A 23197-nucleotide genomic window follows, 5' to 3' on the forward strand; every position below is an offset into this window, starting at 1 on the left:
CAGAGGCAACACCTGCAGATGACTTGATAGCACAGTGCAGAGCGTAGACATCAATTGATCAATTAGGCTGTGTTCATGCCTTCAGAAACAAAAACAGTGATTGCAACCAGAACTCTACAATATTGCAAAGATAATATAAAGTGCAAATATGATCCAGGGAACCCAAGACTGTATTACCTACCTAGTTCCTCTTAACCTCCACCACCCTGCAACAGGGACCTGTATTTATGTCAGGAAAGTGTCCCTAACCATCTCCTGGGTCTTCCATATGCAAATAGGCAGCTCCATGTTCTTCTTAAGTGGTCTGGTTCTGTCTGAGTCTTTCCGTCCTTTGCCCAGGTGTCAGCCTGCGTCAGAGGGTGTTCCAAGAGTGTACCCCAATCATGGCTCTCTAGGTCAGTCACACTTATCTCAGAAACAGAGGTTTTGTGTTTATTTGTAAGTAAATGAAGGGAAAAAACAAAGAATGATGGGAAGGAAGGGTAGATGGGGTAGGAGTGGCTGGCTGAAAACCTTGGTTGGGTATGTGGGAAAGCATGCTCAATATTTTGGGCTCTTTATTTCCTATTGTGCATGAAATCGTGCTATTTCTGGAGACCCAGGTTTTCTCAGCAACACTCACCTCAAGTCTGTGACAACTTCCTCTTCACTTAGGCAGCGAACTTCATGCACAGACGGCTTCACAACCACCTGTGCTCGTTGCCTTGGGATGAACTAAAAACTCGCTCACCAGGTCAGCTGGCTTTGTGTTACTCTAGTCATACAAGTGGACACACAATCTCACCGACAGGGGCTAATCAGATTTTGCTGACCTAACAGCACACCTAACAGCATGAAATTGTAAATGTTCTCAAATCCTATGTCACTGGCTTTTTCCTATTATTGATTATCAACCCAGTGTCATTTAGCATTTACTAGCTTACACCGAAGCAGCAGCCATAACCCTCTTAATTACTTAGGGGATTAAACACACACATACACACGGGCACACACAAAGCTATGATATTGGAATGTACAGTGTGGCCTAGTTTAAATTAAAAAGATCCCCCAAAGTATGATTGTTTCCAGCTTCTCAGTGGTGAATTAAAAGCTGTTTGGTGTCCTGAAGATTACAGAAGCAATCACATTTACGGGCCTGCTTTGCATACCAACTCTATTAATTTCCATACTCAGGGTGGCTTCGCATTTCCAAGCATGTTAACATAGATGCCATTTGGGATAATCATTGGGAAAAAAAATTAAGAGAGAGAGGCAGAGAGACAGACAGACGGACAGAATCAGGCAGACAAGAAGGGAGAAGAGGGGAAGGGAGAGCCAGAAAAAATCGTTCTCACAAACCAAGTTCCATTTGAAATATACTGATTCTAATAAATACAAAAATCAAAAGACAAATGAGGTCTCCTGGTGGCCTGACCCCAGAGTCACGCGCAGGGATCAAATTACCAGGAAATCACATATTGGAATTCACTTATTGTGCCCATCCTGCACCTTGCCATGACGGACTCTAATTATCGAGATGATTTCGTTGGTGAAATTGCATCAGGATGTGCACGGGATGCACCTCGGATGCCCCTCAACGCTCCGCACTGCATCTTCATTACTGTGCTGCTCTCAACTCTTGAAGTGCTCACCAGCCTCGCAATCAGAATGGCCACTGTGCGTGTGCGTGTGCGTGTGCTTATGTGTGGGTGTCTGTCTGTCTGCCTCCTTTTCTTTAAACACGCCAGTCACGTGCCACAGGAATAAAGGAATGAAGCTCACGGTCAACGGTGCAGAGGTGTTGTAGGGGCCTTGAAGCATCCGACCACATTAGACCACCGTCCACATACCCTTTATTTCCATCCATTAAAGAACGGTGCTCAACAGCCCACAATTAAATGGTTACACCCACCATCCATTTCAAATGCTTCTGTGAAGAAACCACGCTTTATGTGCATCTAGCAATCTACCCTCTTCCCCCTTAAACAGAGAGTAAAGTGACGTTAGTGTTAAAAATAGGACGTGATCATAACCACCGATCTGGAGGATGCACATTTGAAGGAAATCAATCGGAATTTGGGGGGATTTGAAATTAATCCACAGAACAAACCGGAGAGGTTTTGAATCTTTCTGAGAATGATCTTATCAGATTCAAGAATCAGAATTTTTGATGCTTATGTCTAAAAATCCCATCTCGTGCTATGTATGAGAAACTACAGGTAGGACAGCAATCTACAGGAAGGCAGAGATTTTGCTCTTGGGGTCTGCCCAGGGGAAATGGATTTCATTTCCTTTACATACTGTAGAACTCACACAGGAGCTGGCAGACCCTTTCCTGGGAGCATGGCAGAAATGCCCGCTGATGATGAAATACTGAAAAGAGAGACACGCCACTCTATTAACCTCTAAGGCTGCAAGTGTCCGGTTCAAGTGCTCCACCCTGGGTCCGTCAGTGACAGAAGAAACATGATCAGAAAACAGTAGTTTAGGAAATACTGCATCCTGAGACACATTCCTCGACACTAGTGAATCCCAATATAAGGCTAGGCCAAAAGCATCTTCAAGTGATACTGCTTACAGTTTAGAATCGACTGGTCCTCGGTGAATTCTGCTGGCTGATGGATGTGGAAGACTTTCTGCTGGAATCCAGGAGTGCAGTCCAAATCTTCTGCAGATGTTAGCAGCAGCACCTGAGGAAACCAAGGCCATCAATATTTTAATAGCGGCTTGTGTGTTTGCCCTGTTAACTTTTTACCAGATATGCGACTTATAGAAATGAGCTGAGGTTTTAATTTCAGTTCCCAAATGAAGAGGCAAGTTGATACTTCTCCTAGGTCTGCCAACAACGCGTTTTGGCAATGAGATCTGGAAAATCCACAAAGGGGAACAGCTGCTGCAGCTTCCATTAAGTTGCAGTTAAAGAAATAACATCGTCAGATTTTTACACCTGCTAAGAATCTCACCATGGTCTCCATGTGTGAAACTTCATTATAGAAACTATCAGTTTCCTGTGATGCCCGAGTTAAAACCAACTTTACTTTCATACATGCAAAGGAGCGTTGTCATCTCTGAGGAGGAAGGAAAAGAGAAGGAGACGTTCCCTTTGGATGTGACTTCTAATAGAACCTAAGGCCTGTTGGGCCTCTGCACCATAGCCCACTACGGTGGTCACAAGCCAGGGGTAGCTACTGAGCACCTGAAATGCAGCTAGTCCCAATTTTAGACACTGATAGAATAAAAAACAATTGGATTTTGGTAACTGAACAAGAATAAAACAATACCTAACTATAATTTTATATTAATTACACATTGAACTGCTAATACATACACACACATATTTATATATGTGGGGCAAAATACATACATTGTTAAAATTAATTTTACTTGCTTCTTTGACTTTTGTGAGTTTTGGCTACCATATAATTTTAAATTTACAATTACTTCCATAGGCTCAAATTTGTCTTTGCAAATACTTGGGCTACTTACTTTATCTATCAGTCAGAAAGTTAGGTTATCAGCTTTGAAATATCAAAGTATATGATATCCTTCCCGGCAAGGTGTAACTCGGGTAAGAAATGAACTTATAGTCCAGTAAGCAAAGATCATACAATCCATGAGGATAGGCCTTAGCTCTTTTCCTTGCCTGTTTACACTGAGTACCACACACACTGACACAGAGAATACATCCCATAATACTTAACAAGGAAAACTGACATTTTTGAGTCTTTACCATATGCCAAGAGCTGTGCTAAGCTCACTATATGTGCATGATTTCACTTACTGTCTTCGGTGGCTCTGCGAAGTGTGTAGTAATGTAAGAGAGAGTTTACGGAGGAGGGGCCTAAAGCTTTAGAGGTCACCAGCTTGCCCAGGTGTACAGTTAGGCTGGGCTGAGTCAGGACTTGAGTTCAGGTCTAAATTTCCTCTAAGTCTGTACACAGTCTAAGCCCTGTCCATTCCCCTTAGGCCCCGCCAGGGAGGACATTGGGGTTTCTTTTTTTCCCTGGATATTTCTCTAAAAACCGTGGAAGACTACTTCACTGTGAGATTGGTGCTAGTAACAAGTGTTGGGAAACTGACATGGCAGGAGCAGCCCTCAATCACTGACAGGTGGAAGGGTGCTTAAATACCCGGCTCCCTCTCCCTTCAGGTGAGACGACTGGGGGGCACAAGCTGCCTCCCAGTCCCCGCTTGGATCTGTGCTGCAACCCCACTGTGTATCTGGCATGAGTCACCTTTCCTTAGCTCTCTCTTCCTGGGCCTGTTTCCCCGCCCCATCAGTATTTTTCCGAGACCAGTCCTCCACATCGACAGCTTGTGCTGGAGTCCTTGACTGGGTATCTGCTTCTCAGGAAACCAGACTCTGACACTGGACCCCATTCTCAACCACTGCACACAGGCAGCTGAAGAAAGCTCATTATCATCCCTGCCGGCAAACTCAGAGGAGGGTGCCAAAGGTTGGGAGCTGTGGAATCAGGGCATCTCTCTAAATACCGGCCTCCTGAAATCCACTGAACCCCAAGGAATGGGGGCAAGAATCCCTCTCAGAAGGTTCATGATGCAGCCGGCCTGAGCCACATCAGAGAATTGAAATGAAAGTGCCATCCCCTCGCCCGACATCATCTTTCTCAGATCAGAGGGCGGAGGGTGCTCTAGTACAGGGTCTTGCAGATCTGCTTGTAAAACCTCGCCTCATCCTGAGACCAGGCTCTGACACATCGCTTCGGAAGCAATGGCACCACTGGCATCCTAAGTGGCATATACACCATCTCAGACAGCTTCAGAACTCAGAATAATTTGCGATTTTACAAGCAGAAAATCGATAACTGGCTGATGCTAATTTGGTTAAGTAGCCAGCAGGTGAAGGTTATCCCAGGCCCCTGTGCCTACAACCGTACACTACCTTCTAATTGGCTAATTCTGCCCTCAAATCCCAGACCATTAACCAATGAGCTCTGCTCCCTGTACATATTAAGGGAGATGCAATTTCCCCAGGGATGCCGCGCTTAGCTCTCCAAGCATGGGAGGAACTAACTGCTCCGTGGGGGAGTTTTCTCCATCTTTGTCTTCCCGTGACTCAGTCCATCATAAAGCCCTGCCACAGTCTATTCAGGATTCTCTACAATTGTAAAGAGGGGACAGAAAAATGAACCTTCTCCAACTGCTGACCCTTAGGAGGGTGGGGTCAGAAATGTCCCACAGGCCTAGTTTGTCTGCAAATTCTTGTGTCAGTCCATCTACCAGTCAAAATTCAGCTTAAATATTCATCACATAAAAGTACTCAGCAGGTAGACCAGGGTGACTTGGTGAGGTAAGAGCTTGTCAAATCATGCACTCGCTTACTCACGAAGACTTGTTAAAATCCTGGAATTCAGTTAGGGCTTTGCCAGATGCTGCCCAGAAACTTTTAAAGAAGGGTGATAATCTTGCAGTTCAATGCAAGGACTCTCAAGCCATTGTCCCCATTTGAATTTTGGCTCCACCCATCACAGACCATGTGATGTGGCTTGCTTCATGGCTGCTCAGCAGGACCTGGGTTTTCTCATCTATCAAGGAAGGTTGGGGGCCCTGTGCATGGCTGTGTGGATCTGATAGGCTGATTCACAGAACACACTTAGGAAGGCAGTGCCTAGGAAGAGTGGTCAACAGATGATCAGTTACAGGATCATGGTCTAGAAGAGGAGCATGGCTGGGCAGATCCTACGTAATTAATCAGCTAACGGAAATGAATCCCTAAGTTGAAAGGAAGGCGCAGTCCCTTAGGGAGCATGTCAAACTGGCACAGAGGTGTCGAGGGCATCACCTGCAGAAGGGATATTCCCTCCTTGAGATCAAAAGTAAGGACTAGCTGGATAAGCAGAGGGATGGCGGCTTATCCTGAACCATCAAGCCCTGTTTTCTTTGGCGTCAATATCAGGTATTAGGTAGCGCATCTCCAGGATTACAAAACTGCATTCAGAGAAAGAATCCAGACTAACTGAGGGCTTCCCAAAGCCGAAGTTCTTGCTGGCCAGCCATGGTGGAGTGTTCTAAGTTCTATCGCCCTTTGACAACTTAGCAGGATTCAAAACAGTGTCTGTTTGTGAACTCAGCATGGAGAGCCACTCTTCAATTTCAATCCCACTAAGTTTGGGAGGGAGATATAAAGCATGACCCCTCATTGTGGTAGAATATCCCTGGGACATTATGCCAGAGCCAGGAAGCCTTCTCCAACATTATGAGACACTACACGTATGAAGACCTAGACATGCTGTTCCCCAAGCCCTCTTTACCTCTGCCAGAGTATGTGCTGTGGGCATTCCCAGTTTATTTTTAATGCCAGGCAATAATGGTCTTCCTCTATTGTTCTTGGGTTCATTTATGCATCATCTTGCCTCTCATAAATAACAGGTAACCAATACACCTTTGAAAACATGACAATTGTAAAATTTTATGATCACTAACGGGTTCCTATTACTGGAAAATTACAATCAGCCTGCCCTGAAAGCAGAGATACATCTCTGCAGACAATAAGCACAGGTCTGAGCCTTGCTGGTTCAGTACAAATTCTGGTTATACTAGTGGAGGAATAAGACAAGTGACCGTTGCCTCAGTTTCCTTGAACAGAAGAGTAATACTGGAATCTTGCAGGATATCATGAGGATAGGGTGAGTTGATTATTGTAAAGAGATATAAGTAGCACTTGGCACATAATAACTGCTCAATAAATGCTTATTATTATTTCTAATAATAATACACATGATTCACTGATATTCCCTGGGGCAGACACTGACATTTATCGATAGAATATTATTTGTTCCTACTATAGAACTGCTCAGTGGATATCTGTGCTCAGAAGCATACAGATGGCGAGAGCAGGGATGTGAGTCCAAGAGGGTAAGAGCAGGGTGTTGGCGTGGTGGGGTCAGCTGGGCAGTGAGGAGGTCAGGGACGCCTGCATCTGGGCTGCTTCTGTGAAAGGACACCATGTATTCCCCTGAGCGTGACCTCATGTCACCCGCATTTCTCTTTTTAGCTTCCATTTCTTTGATGCAGCACAGAACTTTCAGTTTTAAAAATAGCGGGCTGGGCTGGTCTCGCTTATCCTGACAGGTACTGACTGAGCGGAGCCAACTCTGGAGTGCGCTTCCTCTCCCAGACCACGGGCTGCCAGCTGGCATGAGTGGGATGATGTGGCCAGTGTGGCCAGAGCTCTGTGTCACCGAGCTGGATCACCAGGTTACGTGGAGTGGCCTTTTGGCGCTGACCTGTGGCCCTGTCCTTGCTCCTGCTCACTGCACTCAGGTGCCACTCGCCTGGCCCTTCAGGCATCTGAGGTGGCCACCCATGCTGTAGACCTTGGGACAGCCAAGAACCATCCCTGCTTTCTCCACATGTGTCACAATGGTGCCACATGCTGTGCTGCTGGCTCCTTTGAAGTGACAGGGGCCATGGGACCTCCCAAGCACTTGCCCACAGATAGAGGGTAGAGGGACTGTCACTTCTACTAGGCCCAGTCCCTGAAATGTCCTGCGGGACCCTCTCTCTTGCCCTACCCAAGAAAACAGAAAGGCAGGGCTACCAAGGGCCAGGGTCACCTAAAAGCAAGAGCCCAGAAGTCAGACACTGGAAAGATGACAGGGACCCAGGAGACCCACCAGCAAGGAGCATTGACCCGCTGTGTCACATCACTGAGACTTGGGGGTGTTTGTCCCAGCAGTTTGCCGAGCCCACAGATCACTAGCTTGCAAGGAGCTCGGCAGGGGGCTGCCACGGCTCTGGGGACTCATCCCGGTTCCTGGGGAGAAACAGCAACACTAAAAGAAAAGCTGACACAACTGTCCTCAAACCGTCAAAAATCAAAAGAAACCTCCTGCCACAAATAATTATCTCCACAGGCCGGAACCACCTGGATGGCACCCTCTCCTGAGCCGGCTCCCAACTGATATTTTCCAGATGAACTCGTTGGTGTCCCCCAGCACCTTGTCCACCCCTCGCTGGCTTGCTCTGCACTTGCTGTTAGCTGGATGGACAGCTACTTTAAAAGCTTTGCCACATTCTTCACATTTGTATGCCTTCTCTCCAGGGTGAATTTTCTGATGCACAATAAGGTTTTGACTAAAAGTAAAAGCTTTATCACATTCATTACATTTGTGTGGCTTCTCTCCAATATGAATTATCTGGGGATCAGTAAGTTTTGAGGTTCTGTTAAAAAAGTTTTGCCACATTCTTTACATTTGTATGGCTTCTCTCCAGTGTGAATTCTCTGGTGCACAATCAAGCTTTCTCTACGAGTAAAAGCTTTGACACATTCTTTACATTTGTATGGCTTCTCTCCAGTATGAATTCTCTGGTGAATAATAAGTTTTGAACTTACATTAAAAGCTTTGCCACATTCTTCACATTTGTATGGTTTTTCTCCAGTATGAATTCTCTGGTGCACCACAAGACTTTGCCTAGCCGTAAAACCTTGACTATGCAACTACTTTTGATATTAAATGTGCATATTTGCAAAACAATCAATGTTCCAAAAATAGTTGACCTATAATTCAATTCTGATGCCCTTTAATACAGATAACACAACTTTGGGGTTCACTCCTATAAAATTCACTTACACAAAGTGCCAGTTGCAAGTCCCAGAATAACATCTGTATTTATGATCAGTTTCCTATAAATTGGGGGGTCTCTATAACTATACACTGAAGTTACATCATCTGATAGAACTACTTCTGAAACAAAAAAAGCACATTTTATTTATGTATACCAGATTTTTATGAAATACATAAATCAGGAAGGTGACAATAGAAAACTTGCATAGAACGTAAAAACATCAGAAGATGAGGCACTACATAGGCCATTTTAGAAAATAGCTGGCTGAAGATATTATCTCCAATTTTTGTGTCCCACTATAGCAATAAAAAGCCCCCTTTCTCATTATGAGTTAGAAAATCTTCTCTATGTTAAATATGGTGATTCAGATACTCACTCTGCATATTCCCATTTTTTACATCAAAAATATTCAGTTGAAAATTTGGAGTTCATAACCCACTTCAATCTAATGTATGAAATATGATATGTCATGAGCTTTGTAATGTTGTGAACAACCAATAAAAAAAAAAAATATTCAGTTGAATGCTTTTACATTCAGTGTTCAGAACAAAATATTTGTGACAAAATGGAGCTTAAGTCTTGCCCCTATGAACCATTGAGCCATCTCATTTGAGACAAAACCAACACACAATTTTTTTTGTTAAAACTCCTAAGTATTGGTTGACTTCATGGTAAAAGATTCTTTCATTTGAAATTTTGATTTATTTTTGTGATGCTGGGGCATTCTACAACTAAGATGCATTCCTAATACTTGTAATTTATTTTTTTCTTTTGATACAGGTTCTCACTATGTTGCTCCAGTAAGCTAGAGCTACTGAACTTTCTGCCTCAACCTCCACGTAGTTGTGATTACTGGCATGTCCTAATATGCCCAGCAAGATATGAATGTTCTACATTTCTTTGATCCATTCCCCTTTCACCTTTTTATTTGCTGTTCTTTCTAAAAACAAGCCCTTGACAGTCTAACATTTGATATGCATCCATATCTTATATTTGATTATTTCCCAGTACTGCAATATATATTTAGGAAAAAAAAAGCCACTTATTACCCATATCTGAATTTTTCTAATCTGACAGTCTAGAAATAGCCACCAATAGAATTAAGAACTTAACCATTAATGAATTATAGAATTATAGCCACCAATAGAATTAAGAACTTAACCATTAATGATGTTCTTTTACAGAATGAATAATTGATCTTAGTTTGAATGTAATTTTATTCTTAAATCTGCTTGTATCTTTTCTCTTTGGAAACATTCTTTATCTTTCAAATATCAGCATAAATTACATTTCATAGATAATGAGAATATTAGACTAAAATGAGACATTCTTCTTCCACCATCTTTTTTGCTTAAATATTCAGTGACCACCCCAATGTCTTCCAATATGCATGTAGCGAGTTTTCCCTTGGATACTTCTGAACACACTATAATTTTTTTCCCTGATTATTTGATATAGATTACTCTCCTTTTAAATTGTGACACTTGATCATCTATCTTTCCTAGATGGGTAAGAGGAAAGAAGATATAGATCATCTTTGCCTTTCTCTTCAGTTGCAGAATCAATGTGGCTGACAAGCAATGTGTTTCTGGGTATCTGAACATAATATTTGAGAAAAATGATATTAGTGTTCCAATATATGATCTATTTAGATGAAACATATACAAGATTTTTCTGTAGTTCTAGAATAGCCAGCTAGTCCAACAAGGTGCTCCATTCCCCAAACTCAAGCTGTTCTTTAGGAATTGATGATTATACACAGGATGGTATTTTCTAGGTAATTCAGAAACCATGGCAGCTGTGAGCATGTTGGGTCAGTAATGACCAGTCAAAGACATGGCAGATACTGAAGAGAGATCACAGTCTAAAGTTTCTTAATGGTCCCTAAACTTGCTGTCTATGCTTTAAAAAGACAAATAAAGAAGAGATTCAAAGATTTTTTTATTATTATTACCAAGGATTGAACTCAGGAGTTTTCAACTCCTGAGTAATATCCCCCCATTTTTTTTTATTCTCAAACTTGTGATCCTACTAAAATGCTGAGATTATGCCTACTAAAATGCTGAGATTATGGACATACATCTTTACAAGTGGCATTAGGTACAAGTACTTTTTACAGAGCTTCACATTATAATTCTCATTTCCTCTCATGGGAAAGTACACACACACACACACACACACACACACACACACACACAAACACACATGCACACACAGGCCCAAATACAAATTTTTAAATTCCATCAAAACTCAGATTAAAAAAATGAATTAAAATGCTGTTATTTGAAATGTACCACAGAGAAACATCTTTCATATAATGAATTAGCTGAGAAAAAATGGCATTTAGGAAAATCACGCTTACCATACATTTGGAAAAATGCACTAAAAATATGGGAAATGCCTGAGAAGGATAGAGAAACTAAAAACCCCATGGGCCACAGCTACTTCCAAACATGAATTATTTACATCAATCAGAATTCTCATGTCATGACACTATTTTTAACATTCACTCTAAAAGGGTTTGGACAAAAAGGTACAGAGTTAGTTTTAGACCAGGCTGGGGTCACCAATCTGGCACAGGACAAAAAAGTAGTATCCTGACTATCAATCCCATTATGTGGACTAGAGGTTGCAGAATATTGATCTCTCTCAAATTTGGACTACAGTTAAGAGATTAGAAAGCTGACATCAGCAGAGCCCAGGTCTCCACACTCAGTTCTAACTACTATCATCAAGCCCCTATCTTCTGTTTCACAGTGCCCAGTTCTACAGACTTATCATATCTACAAATTCTCTAGCTCCTAAAGGTCAGAGTGAAAGGGCCTGTGACAGAGTCATCTGGCATCACAAAACCTGAAAATAAACACAAAGATTTTCCAGAGAGAAAGAAAAATGTCTCCCAGATTATGGAACCTATCCTCTGTTCTTGGTTTGTTTACCCTAATCACTTCTGATTATATATATATATATATATATATATATATATATATATATATATATATATATATATATATTCATTCCTGAATAGGGGGAAAAAACCCACTAACATAATTTGAGCTCAGCCTGCAGGACCCAAGATTTGACAGGATCTTCATTATATTCCTTTTCAGACACAGCTTTCTATGTGCAAGAAGACCTAGATATAAAAGAGGAAATAAGTATTTAATGTTGAATATAATATTATGCCAATTATCATTGACAATAATATCAATGACAGATTAACAATGGCAAACCATATAGAGAGAATTACTAAACTTTTTTGGTTCCATAGTCTCCATACTTTGGTTTCATGATGTTTGTTTTTTTTTTGTTGTTGTTTTGTTTTGTTTGATTGGTTCTAGAGATACATTCCAGTGATGCATCACTGAGATATATCCCCAGTTGTTTTCGAAATTTATATCTTCTCAAGTTCTTACTAACTCACTGAGGCAGGCCCAAAGCTGGTGATCTGCTTGCTTTAGTCTCCTGTGTCACCAGAATTACAGGTATGAAACAACACACCTAGTTCCTTTTTAAGAATTTTTTAAAGTGCAGGTGGATTGGGGAAAAAGTTAAAAATCTTCTACAGCACCAAAGTTCAATAGACATAAAATGAAAAATATGTAACTAAACTTTTAGAAGTCATAAATAAAATGAATGAAATAAATAATAATAATTTATAAATAAATTACTATAATGGTTATAATTTGTTATCACAAATAATTTTTAACTGATAATAATTTAAATGTTATTAAAATGTTATTATATAATAAAATTATGATTATATGTTATAAGAATATTATATTTTTAATAAAATGTATCCAAAATGTTATTGTTCTAATATAGGAACATCAAATATTGTTAGTTAGCTACATTTATTTTTTATTAAACTTTCAAATCTCCTAATACTTCTGAATACATATTGGCCACATTCCAAAAACTCATCACTCACATGTGGCAAATGGTTGCCACATTGCAACTATATATCTGAGGATTCTGATTCCCTGGACTGCATGATATTGAATGACTAAAACCCTCCTTTTCAACCAGAGGTGAGAAAACATGTCTTTCTTACCAGTATTCCTCCTTTGAAACAAATGAGAAAGAAGTTATTTTCATTATACACAAGAGAGTGCTATGATATTAGAGTGCCCAAAGGCAGGTCATACTTCCCAACTGCTACCTGGCAATATCAGTTTATCTTTCAGATATTAAACAATGAACAAAGGATAATGCAAACCCAGAGGAAATGGTCCTCATATAATCAAATCTGTCTATACCTTGACACCATAATTTTTTGTGAAGGAAAATATTTCTATCTATCTATCTATCTGTCTATCTATATCTATCTATCTATCTATCTATCTATCTATCTATCTATCTATCTATTGTGTTTGCCTCTGGGCCTTCACCCTACTGATCTGGCTATGGTTGTCTGGTCACTCTTTGTAGTAGAGTATGCTGTGAGTTAAGGACTAATAACATTTTTATGTCTACATGCATTTCTGCATAGCTAAAAATCTTTTAATAGTATTTTCAACATTAAATAAACAAAAATAAAATCACTTTTACTTGCATGCCTTCTTCTATTCAGTTAACTTGAAATCACCATGTATTAAATTTTGGCGTCCTGTTTGCATTGGATGTATTTGTTGATTAGCTATCAAGTATTACACACTGCCCCCAAACTGAATCATTAATTCTTAAAATGATCAGTTTAAGAGTAAGCCCTATTTAAACTGGGTTTAGCTGCATTATTCTAATTTCAGCAGAGATCCTTCAAGCAAGTGTATGCTCTGCTATTTGACATGGTAACATTGTTTCTGGAAGAGAGATGGCTGTCCAATATGGTCTTTTAATTCTCATCCACACCATCTCTTATCCTTCAAAAGCCTAATATGAGCTTCTTCATCTTTATATGGTGGGGTGTACAAAGACAAAAACAGAAAGGATTCAAGACATTTCAGACCAAGGCATACTACCCATACATTTTCATAATAACTATATTCTACTGGCTGTAGTATATAAACCACCTTTATTTATGTCATGGCAAACACATTCTGCCTGTCATTAAGAACAGCTATAAAAGAACATTGCCAATGGCCTGGATACAGATAGATAGATAGATAGATAGATAGATAGATGATTAAAAATAATTTTACAATTTATACCTTTTTTTTTCTTTCAGATGACATTTGTCTGAGTACTACAATTCATAAAATTTTACCAAACCACAGAGGCAAATCAGGTTTAGACTCAGAATCTCTACTGCCTGCTTCAAATTATCAAAAAATTTGGTAGGCCACAACAATCATGCAATTTTTCTAGGAATTTAAGAAACTGAAGAATGACATCCCTTCACTAATTTTTACTATTAAAATATTTTTTAAAAAACACTCAAGTGTTTTGTTTTTGTTTTGTATTGTTTTATTGCTTGTTTGTTTAAATAGGGAATTATGAGTAAATAGACTCATGACATATTTAAAAAGTGAAGGCTAAATGATTTTTAAAAAATTTCTCATCATGGCGTAATAGTAAAAATATGCATAACACGCAGTATATCTGCATATTCTTTCATTTAGTCATTAATTTATTTTTGGTATTTGTAGTCTACTTATGATTTTTAATGTAGACTAAACTTAGACCTTTTTATGAAACAGTTTCTTAATATGAAATGAGAATAAGATAGATATGAGAAGACATTTTCTCCACCAGCAGTTTGTCTAAACACCTGAGTAAATAAGAAAATAATCCTTTTATTTTCTTCTCAACATGGCAAATCTGTTTTCCATAAACTCCCAACAGAAAGGCTAAAGTGGACACATACACATACCACAAACAGAAACCACACAGAGTTAAAGCATTTTCACCTGTGAACCAATGGTTCCAAGTTTTGGCTAAAGTGGACAGTCACCTGAAGGGCTCTTGAATTTCCAAATTTAAAATTGCATTAAAATGATAAAATCTAAATCCCTGGAAAGAAACCCAGGCATCAATGTTTTTTTAAAGATTTGAAAATAGCTTGGGGTTGTGGCTCAGTGGTAACATGCTTCCCTAGCATACATGAGGCACTGTGTTCATTCCTCAGCACCATACAAATGTAAAATAAAGATATTGTGTTCACCTAAAACTAAAAAATAAATATTAAAAATATTTGAAAATAAATTATCATGTGTTGCAAAACCAAAAACCACTGCTTTAGATAAACATCTTATGATAAATGAGTTGCAAAGACACATAACATATGTGCTCTGACTTTGGACCCTCAGGCTAACCAAATTTGTCATTTAGGATTTTTTTAACTATGAAAAGTACATGTGATACCTATCTAACAAACAGAAAAATCTTATTTTGAATTAAAGTTCTGGAGATTCTTGCTGATAAGTGATTGGCATTACAGCTTTATGCTTGAGGTGTACGAGCACATTATGGCAGGAACACATGGCAACAGAAAAGTAAAATAAGCTCCAGGTGTCAAAAATTCATTTCAAGTACATATTGTACAATGAAATAAACAATTCCCACTATGCCTTACCTTGTAAAGCTTTCACTAAATACAACACCTTGAGGACCAAGCAATTAATACATGGACCATTACAGGATATTTATCCAAACCAGAGCACCTGCATTGTATCATTGATAAGCTTTGGATAAAATAATCTTTGATAGTCATTTATGGCCATTCAATTCAGTTAAAATTTTTGAGAATACACCAGGCACTGGGCAGAGCTCTAAGTTCCTTGTTCATGAACAACAGACTTGTAAAAAGAATATAATTGGAGAAAGTTAAGCAATGTGTTGTGGTGCATGCCATTAATCCTGGCAATGAAGGAGTCTGATACAGCGTGACAGCAAGTTCAATGACAGGCCTGGTAATATAGTAAAATTATATATATATATATATATATATATATATATATATATATATATATATATAGTGTAGGTTCACCCTACACTAAACCCACTTTGTAGTCAAAGGTTGGGACTCCCAGGTTAAACAGTTTGCACACAGGAGCAATTTAAAATTTCAGGTTTCACTTAATATAGTACTATAGATATGGACGAAAATAGAGCTACAAATCAAACAGGGTTGGTGCTAGAAGCTTGAATTTTCAATATAAATTTGCATGGTAAATTGATGCTTGCTTCCATCCCCAGCACTGAGAAAAAGAAATAAATGAATAAAAATTAATGTTTATGAAGCTGTGGCTGAAATGAAAAAAAAAAAAAAAACTTATGCCCAAGTGTTAGAACATAGATGAATGCCTAAGAATATTAAAATCCAAAGTGAACTAATTTGAGATTTCAACCAAATTACTAATTGTTGCTAGTATTCTGATATACATATTTCACAAACATAATTTTTAAAATTTACATTGAAGTACACAGCACATATAAAAACACACAAAGCATATATGTAAAGGTTCAGAAATTATCCAAAAGTGAACATAGTTTGAATCAGCCTTGCTCAGGACAGACTAAATCATTTTCTCTATCTATGATCCCCAAAAGCATAGAGGTTCTTACCGTCTAGCATAGAAAAGCTTCAATATATAAATATAAAATATATATAAATAACGTAAACATTAAACCAGTTACCCAGATTCAATATCTGCTTATTACAGGCCATTTTTATTTTTTCTACACTTCTAACCATACTGCAACGTAGGCCAACCCCCCTGCTGTATATTTCTTTTCTGGTGAGGTCATATGTACATGTGTTTAATGTCACAGATATTAATTTACAATTTTGACAAATAGAATGATAAAAACTTTCACTGCTTTTAAGCACTGAATATTTATATCATTCCAAGAAAACTATTTTCTTTTACATGCAAATTTTGTTCCCAGAGGGATGGATATTTAGCCATATTTTTATTTTGCCTGATTTTATGCAATATAATTTTAAATACTGTACAGTATCTGTGAGAGTCAATAAGCATATGTGTGTCAGTAATGTGTTTCTTTTTATTGATGACTGCTTTGTATTTTAAGGATGTACTACAAATTGTTCATTTAAATATTCAGGAACATTACGGTTATTTCCTTTTTTGGACCATTAAGGCTACTGGGAACATCAATATTCTTAAACAAATAACTATTCCACTCATCTTATTTTTTCCCAGTATTTCAATGACACAGTATTCCACTTTTATTGGTTGCTTTGAAGATTATAATTTTTATCTTGTCATATCAATTTAATTAGGGTCAATATTATATGAGTTTACTAAATATAAAATAAAAACCATATCAGACTATTTATTTTCTTGTATCCTTTTTGCAACTACTATAAATATTTATCTACACATTGTAGATTCCCAAATAACTGTATAATTTTGTAAAATAATCATAGATTATCATAAAACAAAGAGAAAAAAGTAATAATCATAAGACTGCTAATATATGCCAGCCATAGTGGTATAAACCTATATTTCCAGTAACTTTGGAGGATAAAGCAGGTGGATCAACAAGTACAAATACTTCCCCTGCTACTTAGCAAGGCTCTAAGCCAATCAGCAAAACCTTGTCTCTAATAAAAAAAAAAATTAAAATGGCTGAGGAAATCAGGATATGGCTAAGTGCTTAAGTGTCTCTAGATTCAAACAATGGTATACTATATAACAAATATGTGTGTGTGTGTGTGTGTGTACACACACACACACAAAAAAAAACTTAGGCAGTGTGGTAAAACTTGATAATGATATAGCATGTAATGAATTTAATAGGTAGTACTGAGAAATTATAGTGTTATTAGTGACATTTTTGCTACAATATTAGTAAATATGTTGTTTTTGGTAAATTTTCATTCCTATGTGCCACATAATCATAAGTTAAAATTTTCAATGTCATTATTTATAAGCTTAGAAACCATTTAAAGAACAGGATATATTACTTTTTATACTGATTGTTGTACGTTATACAGGATATTTTGCTCTCAGTTTTTTTAAGTTTCAGAAAGTGAATTAAAGAGTGATTTTAATGTCATTGAACACTACAAAATAAGGAGTATAGAGATCCCTTAATACCCCAGTGAGAATTCCAAGACCTGTTCAAAATGAAAAACAGTTCTATGTGGACATACCGAATTTAAGTCTTGACTCTCAATTTATTATCTAAAAATGAAAATGCACTTTAGAGAATATTCAAGCAGAAATTCATAACATTAAACACATTCGTCAGAAGCCCATGTTGGCTTTTCCATTTCATCAAATTTTCCCTTTTTTTTTCATTTTTGGTGACCTTAAAAACATCTACTTTTCAAGCTCTGTTATTTCTCATTTGGGGAAAGAACAAAATTAAAAAGCAAGAGACAAAAGGAAGCTACATTGTAAATATCTTACTTTGACCATATTAAAAACATTGGTGGGAATCTTACAAAACTACAATTTAGAAACAGACACAAATACATCCACTCAGCACAAGAAGTGAAAGAAACGTGAACCAGCAAATTCCCTGTTCTCAATTAAGTAGAAGATAGAAGCAACAAAGAAATCTGACAATCTTCAAAAATAAAAACATGTCTGATCAGGACATTTTTCAGAATCAGCCCTATAGTTTTGAACATTGCAAGTAATAAATATATTCAAATATATTTTAGAACAAAATATTTTATAAAGAATAAGTAATGAGAAGTCAATTAAATAATAGAGAGAATACTTCCTGAAGTCAAACCACATAGGTCACATTCTCAATAAGCAGTAGTTAATAAAATAAAATAAAATAAAATACTTAAGAATTTGCCTGACCAAGCTGTTGCTGTTTGTGACTATACAGTAGGCAGGATATAATCATATATAATTATAATTATATAATTATAATCATAATTTGCAAATATGTACACAATTTAGAAAACCACTATTTATATTTGATACCTACCACATTAGCAGGATTCACTTTGGTCACATATCAATTTAACTTGCAAAAAATCCCTAGAGATTCATGTTTCTACTAAAGGCAATAATCACAAATGTAGCAGCTTAAAATAATTGAAACTCATTTTTTAAAATTATGGATGTTTTCATTATCATAACACAGGATTAAAATCAAAGTGTTAGCAAAGCCACATTCCTTCCAGATGCTCTAGAATACAATCATTCCAGCTTTTAGTGGTTACTGGTATATTTTTCTGTCGTTGCAAATGTTTTCCTTCTCCTTGTGGTGATGCAGCCTTCAAAAGCATAAAGAGAAACAAACTATCTTTTTATATATAGAACATAGTGCTGTCACAAAAGGTTATGACATTCAAATTGTTTAGAATCTGAAAACCATAGCAAGATTGATAGCAGATCCTTCACTGAGTTTATTCTTATTCTTGCACAGAGTATTTGACAGAAAAGAAAATTACACAAAAGAAAATTTCATGCACAGTGGATGAAGAAAGAGGGGACACTAAGCCAGCAGAATAAAGCTAGATAGGTTCACATTCCACAAAAGTGAGAGAGATGGATAAAAAAGAGTGGCATTATACACTGTCTCAAAATGAAGAGCAGAGGACAGAACTATGTGCACAGTGCAGGTCTTATTTTTCTTTTTTCTTTGAAGGCTAGAAACTCTCCCAATCCCATGGATTTTTGGATTATTCCAATGAATAATCTATTCACACTTTCTGTCTGTTCTTGATCAGCCTCTTGCAATAAATATTCATGGTACTTATTTGAAAACTGGGAAGGGCAAAACTACTACATTAGTTATATCTGTTACTCAAATTTTAAGACATTTTCCTTTATACTTCTATGGATTTATATATCTGAAGATCATTTTTAAAAAAAATTTTTAGGTCAAAGAACACCCAGTCATTAAAACTAAAACATAAAGTGGGAGTAAATACTTGCAGAGTACATATGTAGCAAAAAGTTGATATGACAGAATGAATGACATGGTTATATTTGTGAGGAAAAAAAAAGACATACCAAAAAAATTAAAGCAGTGTCAAAAATATTTCTAAATGCACTTAACAAAGAAGGAAATATTCAACTCTTACATGAATATACAAAAGGAGTGTAAATACCTATTAATAAAACAAGTTAATAATAAAGCCAATTCACTATTTGATACTCACCAAGAAGGAAAACATGAACAAAAAGGCAAAAGATCAAATAAGACTAAAATTACAAACATGTTAATTGATTAGAATTGTCATCTTCTGTTTGCCATGCCAAATTTTAGAGCCAGGTTGAAAATGTATTTGGTACTATCTACATAAATGTGGTACTATCTACATAGGCATAACTTATAAGTCATCGATTCCACTTTTTCACACCAAAATATTCTTAGAATGTTCCAACAGAGAGCTGCACCACTGCTTTCACCACCAAAGTAGACTGCATCTTTCACCATCTTCCACTGTCCATGTCCCTTAAGTCAGGGCCCTACTAACCAAGTCTCCCATACACCTATGCCCATCCACATAACAATGTCAGAGAATAGCATAGAGAATGTGGCATAGTTGAAAATCAAGGATCTGAAGGAGGAGACTGGAAGAAAAGGCAAACTGTACAGAGCAGAAAAAAAAATGGTTGTGAAAGACTAGGTGAATGGATCTTAGGAGGAACAAGAAACTGCTGAGGATGAATTAGATGAGAAAAAAGTGTATCCCAAGAGAGGGAAAACAGGTAATATTGTGACAGAATAATTTTATGTCAGTGGCTTCTTATGCAAAAATTCCTAAAAACCAAGATGTAGTTGTAAAATGGTTTAATAAAACAAGTATGCCACACACCTGACTCCCTGCTCATAGAGCTCTACCAGAGATGTAACACTCTTTCTTTTCTCTCAAGCCTTGAAATTTCTTTCTCTCAGACACTGCTCATCAAACATAAACTTGCTGTTGCTACACTTCCTGACCTCTTCTATCTGAGCTCCCTCAGATTTTCTCTAGTAACACATACCTACTTTATTTTTCCTTCAATCTATCCCACCAATCTTTATACCCAGGTAACCTCTCATAACTGAACTCTTAATGCTGCAACCCTGACATTTTGAGCTATACCTCTTTATTCTGACTCCTGGATCACCCTCCAATTTGCTCCACCAACAAAATATCAAGCATGATTGGTGTCTGATTTGGTTTCCTATATAATGAGTTACATATTCTACCCATTTTTGTATGTATAAATAAATAAATAAATAAATGGTCCCACTTCTGTTTTTTGTTTTGTTGTAACAAAGAATAATACTTTAAAATAACTAGTTAAAACAAAACCTCCAGGGAGACCAGAGGGTATGGTGAAAGCAAGAAGACATGAAACTATTCTCTGTAGCACCATTAATATTCTATTTCTTAATAAAAATAGTAGTTATGTAGTATGTTCCCTTTGTAAAACTTAATTGATCTGTATAAATTTGATAGTGGTCCAGTACTTGCCTTGTTAAATAAGATCAAATTCATTTCATGAAATGTGGTAGGAAAGAGCATAAGAAAGAGACTTTAAAAGAATAGTAGAAAATACCTTGGGGTAATGGATAAATTAATTGATTATTAAACTGGTTTTATGAATGTGTTTGTACACCAAAAGATTAATGTATACACTTTAAATATGTACAATAATTAGGGCTAGGGATATAGCTTAGTTGGAAGAGCTCTTGCCTCATATGCACAATGCCCTGGGTTCAATCCCCAGAAGGACAGAAAAAATATGTATAGTAAATATATCAATAAACCTGAAAAAGTTGTCTTAAGTTGAATTTAAAAACAAATCACACTAGGGCTGGTGTTGTGGCTCAGTGGTAGAACACTTGCCTAGCACATGCAAGGTCCTGGGTTCAATTCTCAGCATCATGTAAAAATATATAAAATAAAGGTATTGTGTCCAACCAAAACTAAAAAAAAAAATTTAAATAATTCTATTATTAAGTGACAAATATAAAATTACTATTGAAGAATATATATGTATTTATAACTACATCCTCAAAACTCCTTCAATGTGAAGCCTCCAGCAGATCTTAATTTATAATGATAACATTTCATTTTGAGAGTTATGTCTCCTCTGACCTTGGGGAGTCAAAAAGCCTAGACAAGAGGTGTGGGAATATACATTTTAATCAATGTTTCTTCCCCAAACCAATTAGAGGAGTGGCACTGCCCTCAGAAAGAGAAAGAAGACCAAACATGAAAGGGCCTAAAAGAAGATGCTCGTTTCCCACCTGATGCTGGATGCAGATTTTTTCCCAGATGTCAGATAGCATAAAAAGGAAGAGAGTTTCAGGAGTTGGAGGTCCCATTTCGGTATATCTTTCCACAGCCTTGACTCTAGAACTTAAATCCATTAAAGACAAACATCTTATTTTTCAACTTTGCCTTTGATCTAATGCCTAGGCTGTGATGTCTGTTTCTTCACTTGATATGAGGTACTATTAAAGTTTTAGCACTAATCTGATGTGCACATGTCATAAATTAACATAATCTCAATAAGGCTCCAGAATTAAGTTAGAAGAGAATCTGTACCAATAAGACAACTGCGTTTTTCCAGAGAATTTTATCACACTATGTGACAAAATCCTGGTTTCCACTTATATAATTGGTGAATGACTTCTTCTAGATAGAGCTTATTAAATCATTATTGAGCTGGTTTATCAATTCATCTAGACTTGTCTAGATTTCTCAGGAGGAAGGTGTTAGCTGATGACTTCTGAACTTCAGAGAGTTAGCTATCATCCTTCACATGTGGCACCTTGATTCTCTGCTTTGATAACTCTCTAATGTGAGCTCATTATTTTGGACACAGCAGGGTTTGGAAAGCAAAAGCAAAAAAAAAACAAAAAATGAAGGTCCTTTGAATGTAACAGAGTATGCATTTTCATTGTTTCAGATTCCTATGAGCCATAGAAAATAAAGAAATGCCAGGTGTGGTTGTGCACGCCTGTAATCCAAGAGGCTAAGGACACTAAGACAGAAGGATTTGAGTTAAAAACCAGCCTCAGCAATGTTGAAGCACTAATCAGGAATGTATTATATTGCTTCAGGTATATATATATACACACACACACACACACACACATATATATATATATATATACACATACACATACACACACATACATATACATACATACATACACACACATACATAAATATATATATATATATATATACATATACATACACACACAATATTATGATCTGAATTAATCAATACAATTAACAAGTTATAGATTATATATTTAAAAATACTGATTAATAAAATAGTAAGTATAGCCACAGTGACTCCATCTTTATGGTTCCCAAGTGAAACTGATATATAAGCTGCTTTTAAGAATTATTAAAAAAAAAAGATATTCTGTGCCTCAAACATCTGAACCCAGGATATAAAACCACAACTGTGCTCTGACCCAGGATGTGGTTGTTTGACTATGCTCTGTTAACTTCTTTTTTCAGTCCCTATACTCTGCTTGCTTGCAATTTGCAGATCCCATAGAATGTAGTTTTCTTCCTTAACTATTGGAACCACAAACAGCCTGGTACACTTCTGTCAGAAAGTCATTGAGGCATGAGAGAAGCATCCCTTGGCCAGGTAATAAAACTCTCTAATTTGCTTCAAATTTGGTCTTTGAGTGTTTTCTGAACAGTATCCTTATAACATGTATGTATTAACTTTCGGTGGACGTTTATTTTTATGTAATATATGTATATGTGGTGCTGAGAATCAAACTC

At 37.1% G+C, this 23197-nt stretch overlaps 1 protein-coding gene across 1 annotated transcript in view; it reads right to left on the bottom strand.

Moving 5' to 3' along the window:
* Positions 1-2954, bottom strand: part of LOC144251442 (cadherin-13-like) — a 150424-nt gene extending 147470 nt beyond the window's left edge. Inside the window, exons 1-2 of the mRNA XM_077794354.1 lie at positions 2943-2954; positions 2558-2669 (exon numbers count right to left, since the gene is read on the bottom strand). Of these exons, the coding sequence (XP_077650480.1) occupies positions 2558-2669; positions 2943-2954 (124 nt within the window). The remainder of the gene's footprint in view (positions 1-2557; positions 2670-2942) is intronic.
* Positions 2955-23197: the final 20243 nt, after the last annotated feature.

This window comes from Urocitellus parryii, assembly GCF_045843805.1.
Source record: "Urocitellus parryii isolate mUroPar1 chromosome 13 unlocalized genomic scaffold, mUroPar1.hap1 SUPER_13_unloc_5, whole genome shotgun sequence".
Taxonomy (NCBI): domain Eukaryota; kingdom Metazoa; phylum Chordata; class Mammalia; order Rodentia; family Sciuridae; genus Urocitellus; species Urocitellus parryii.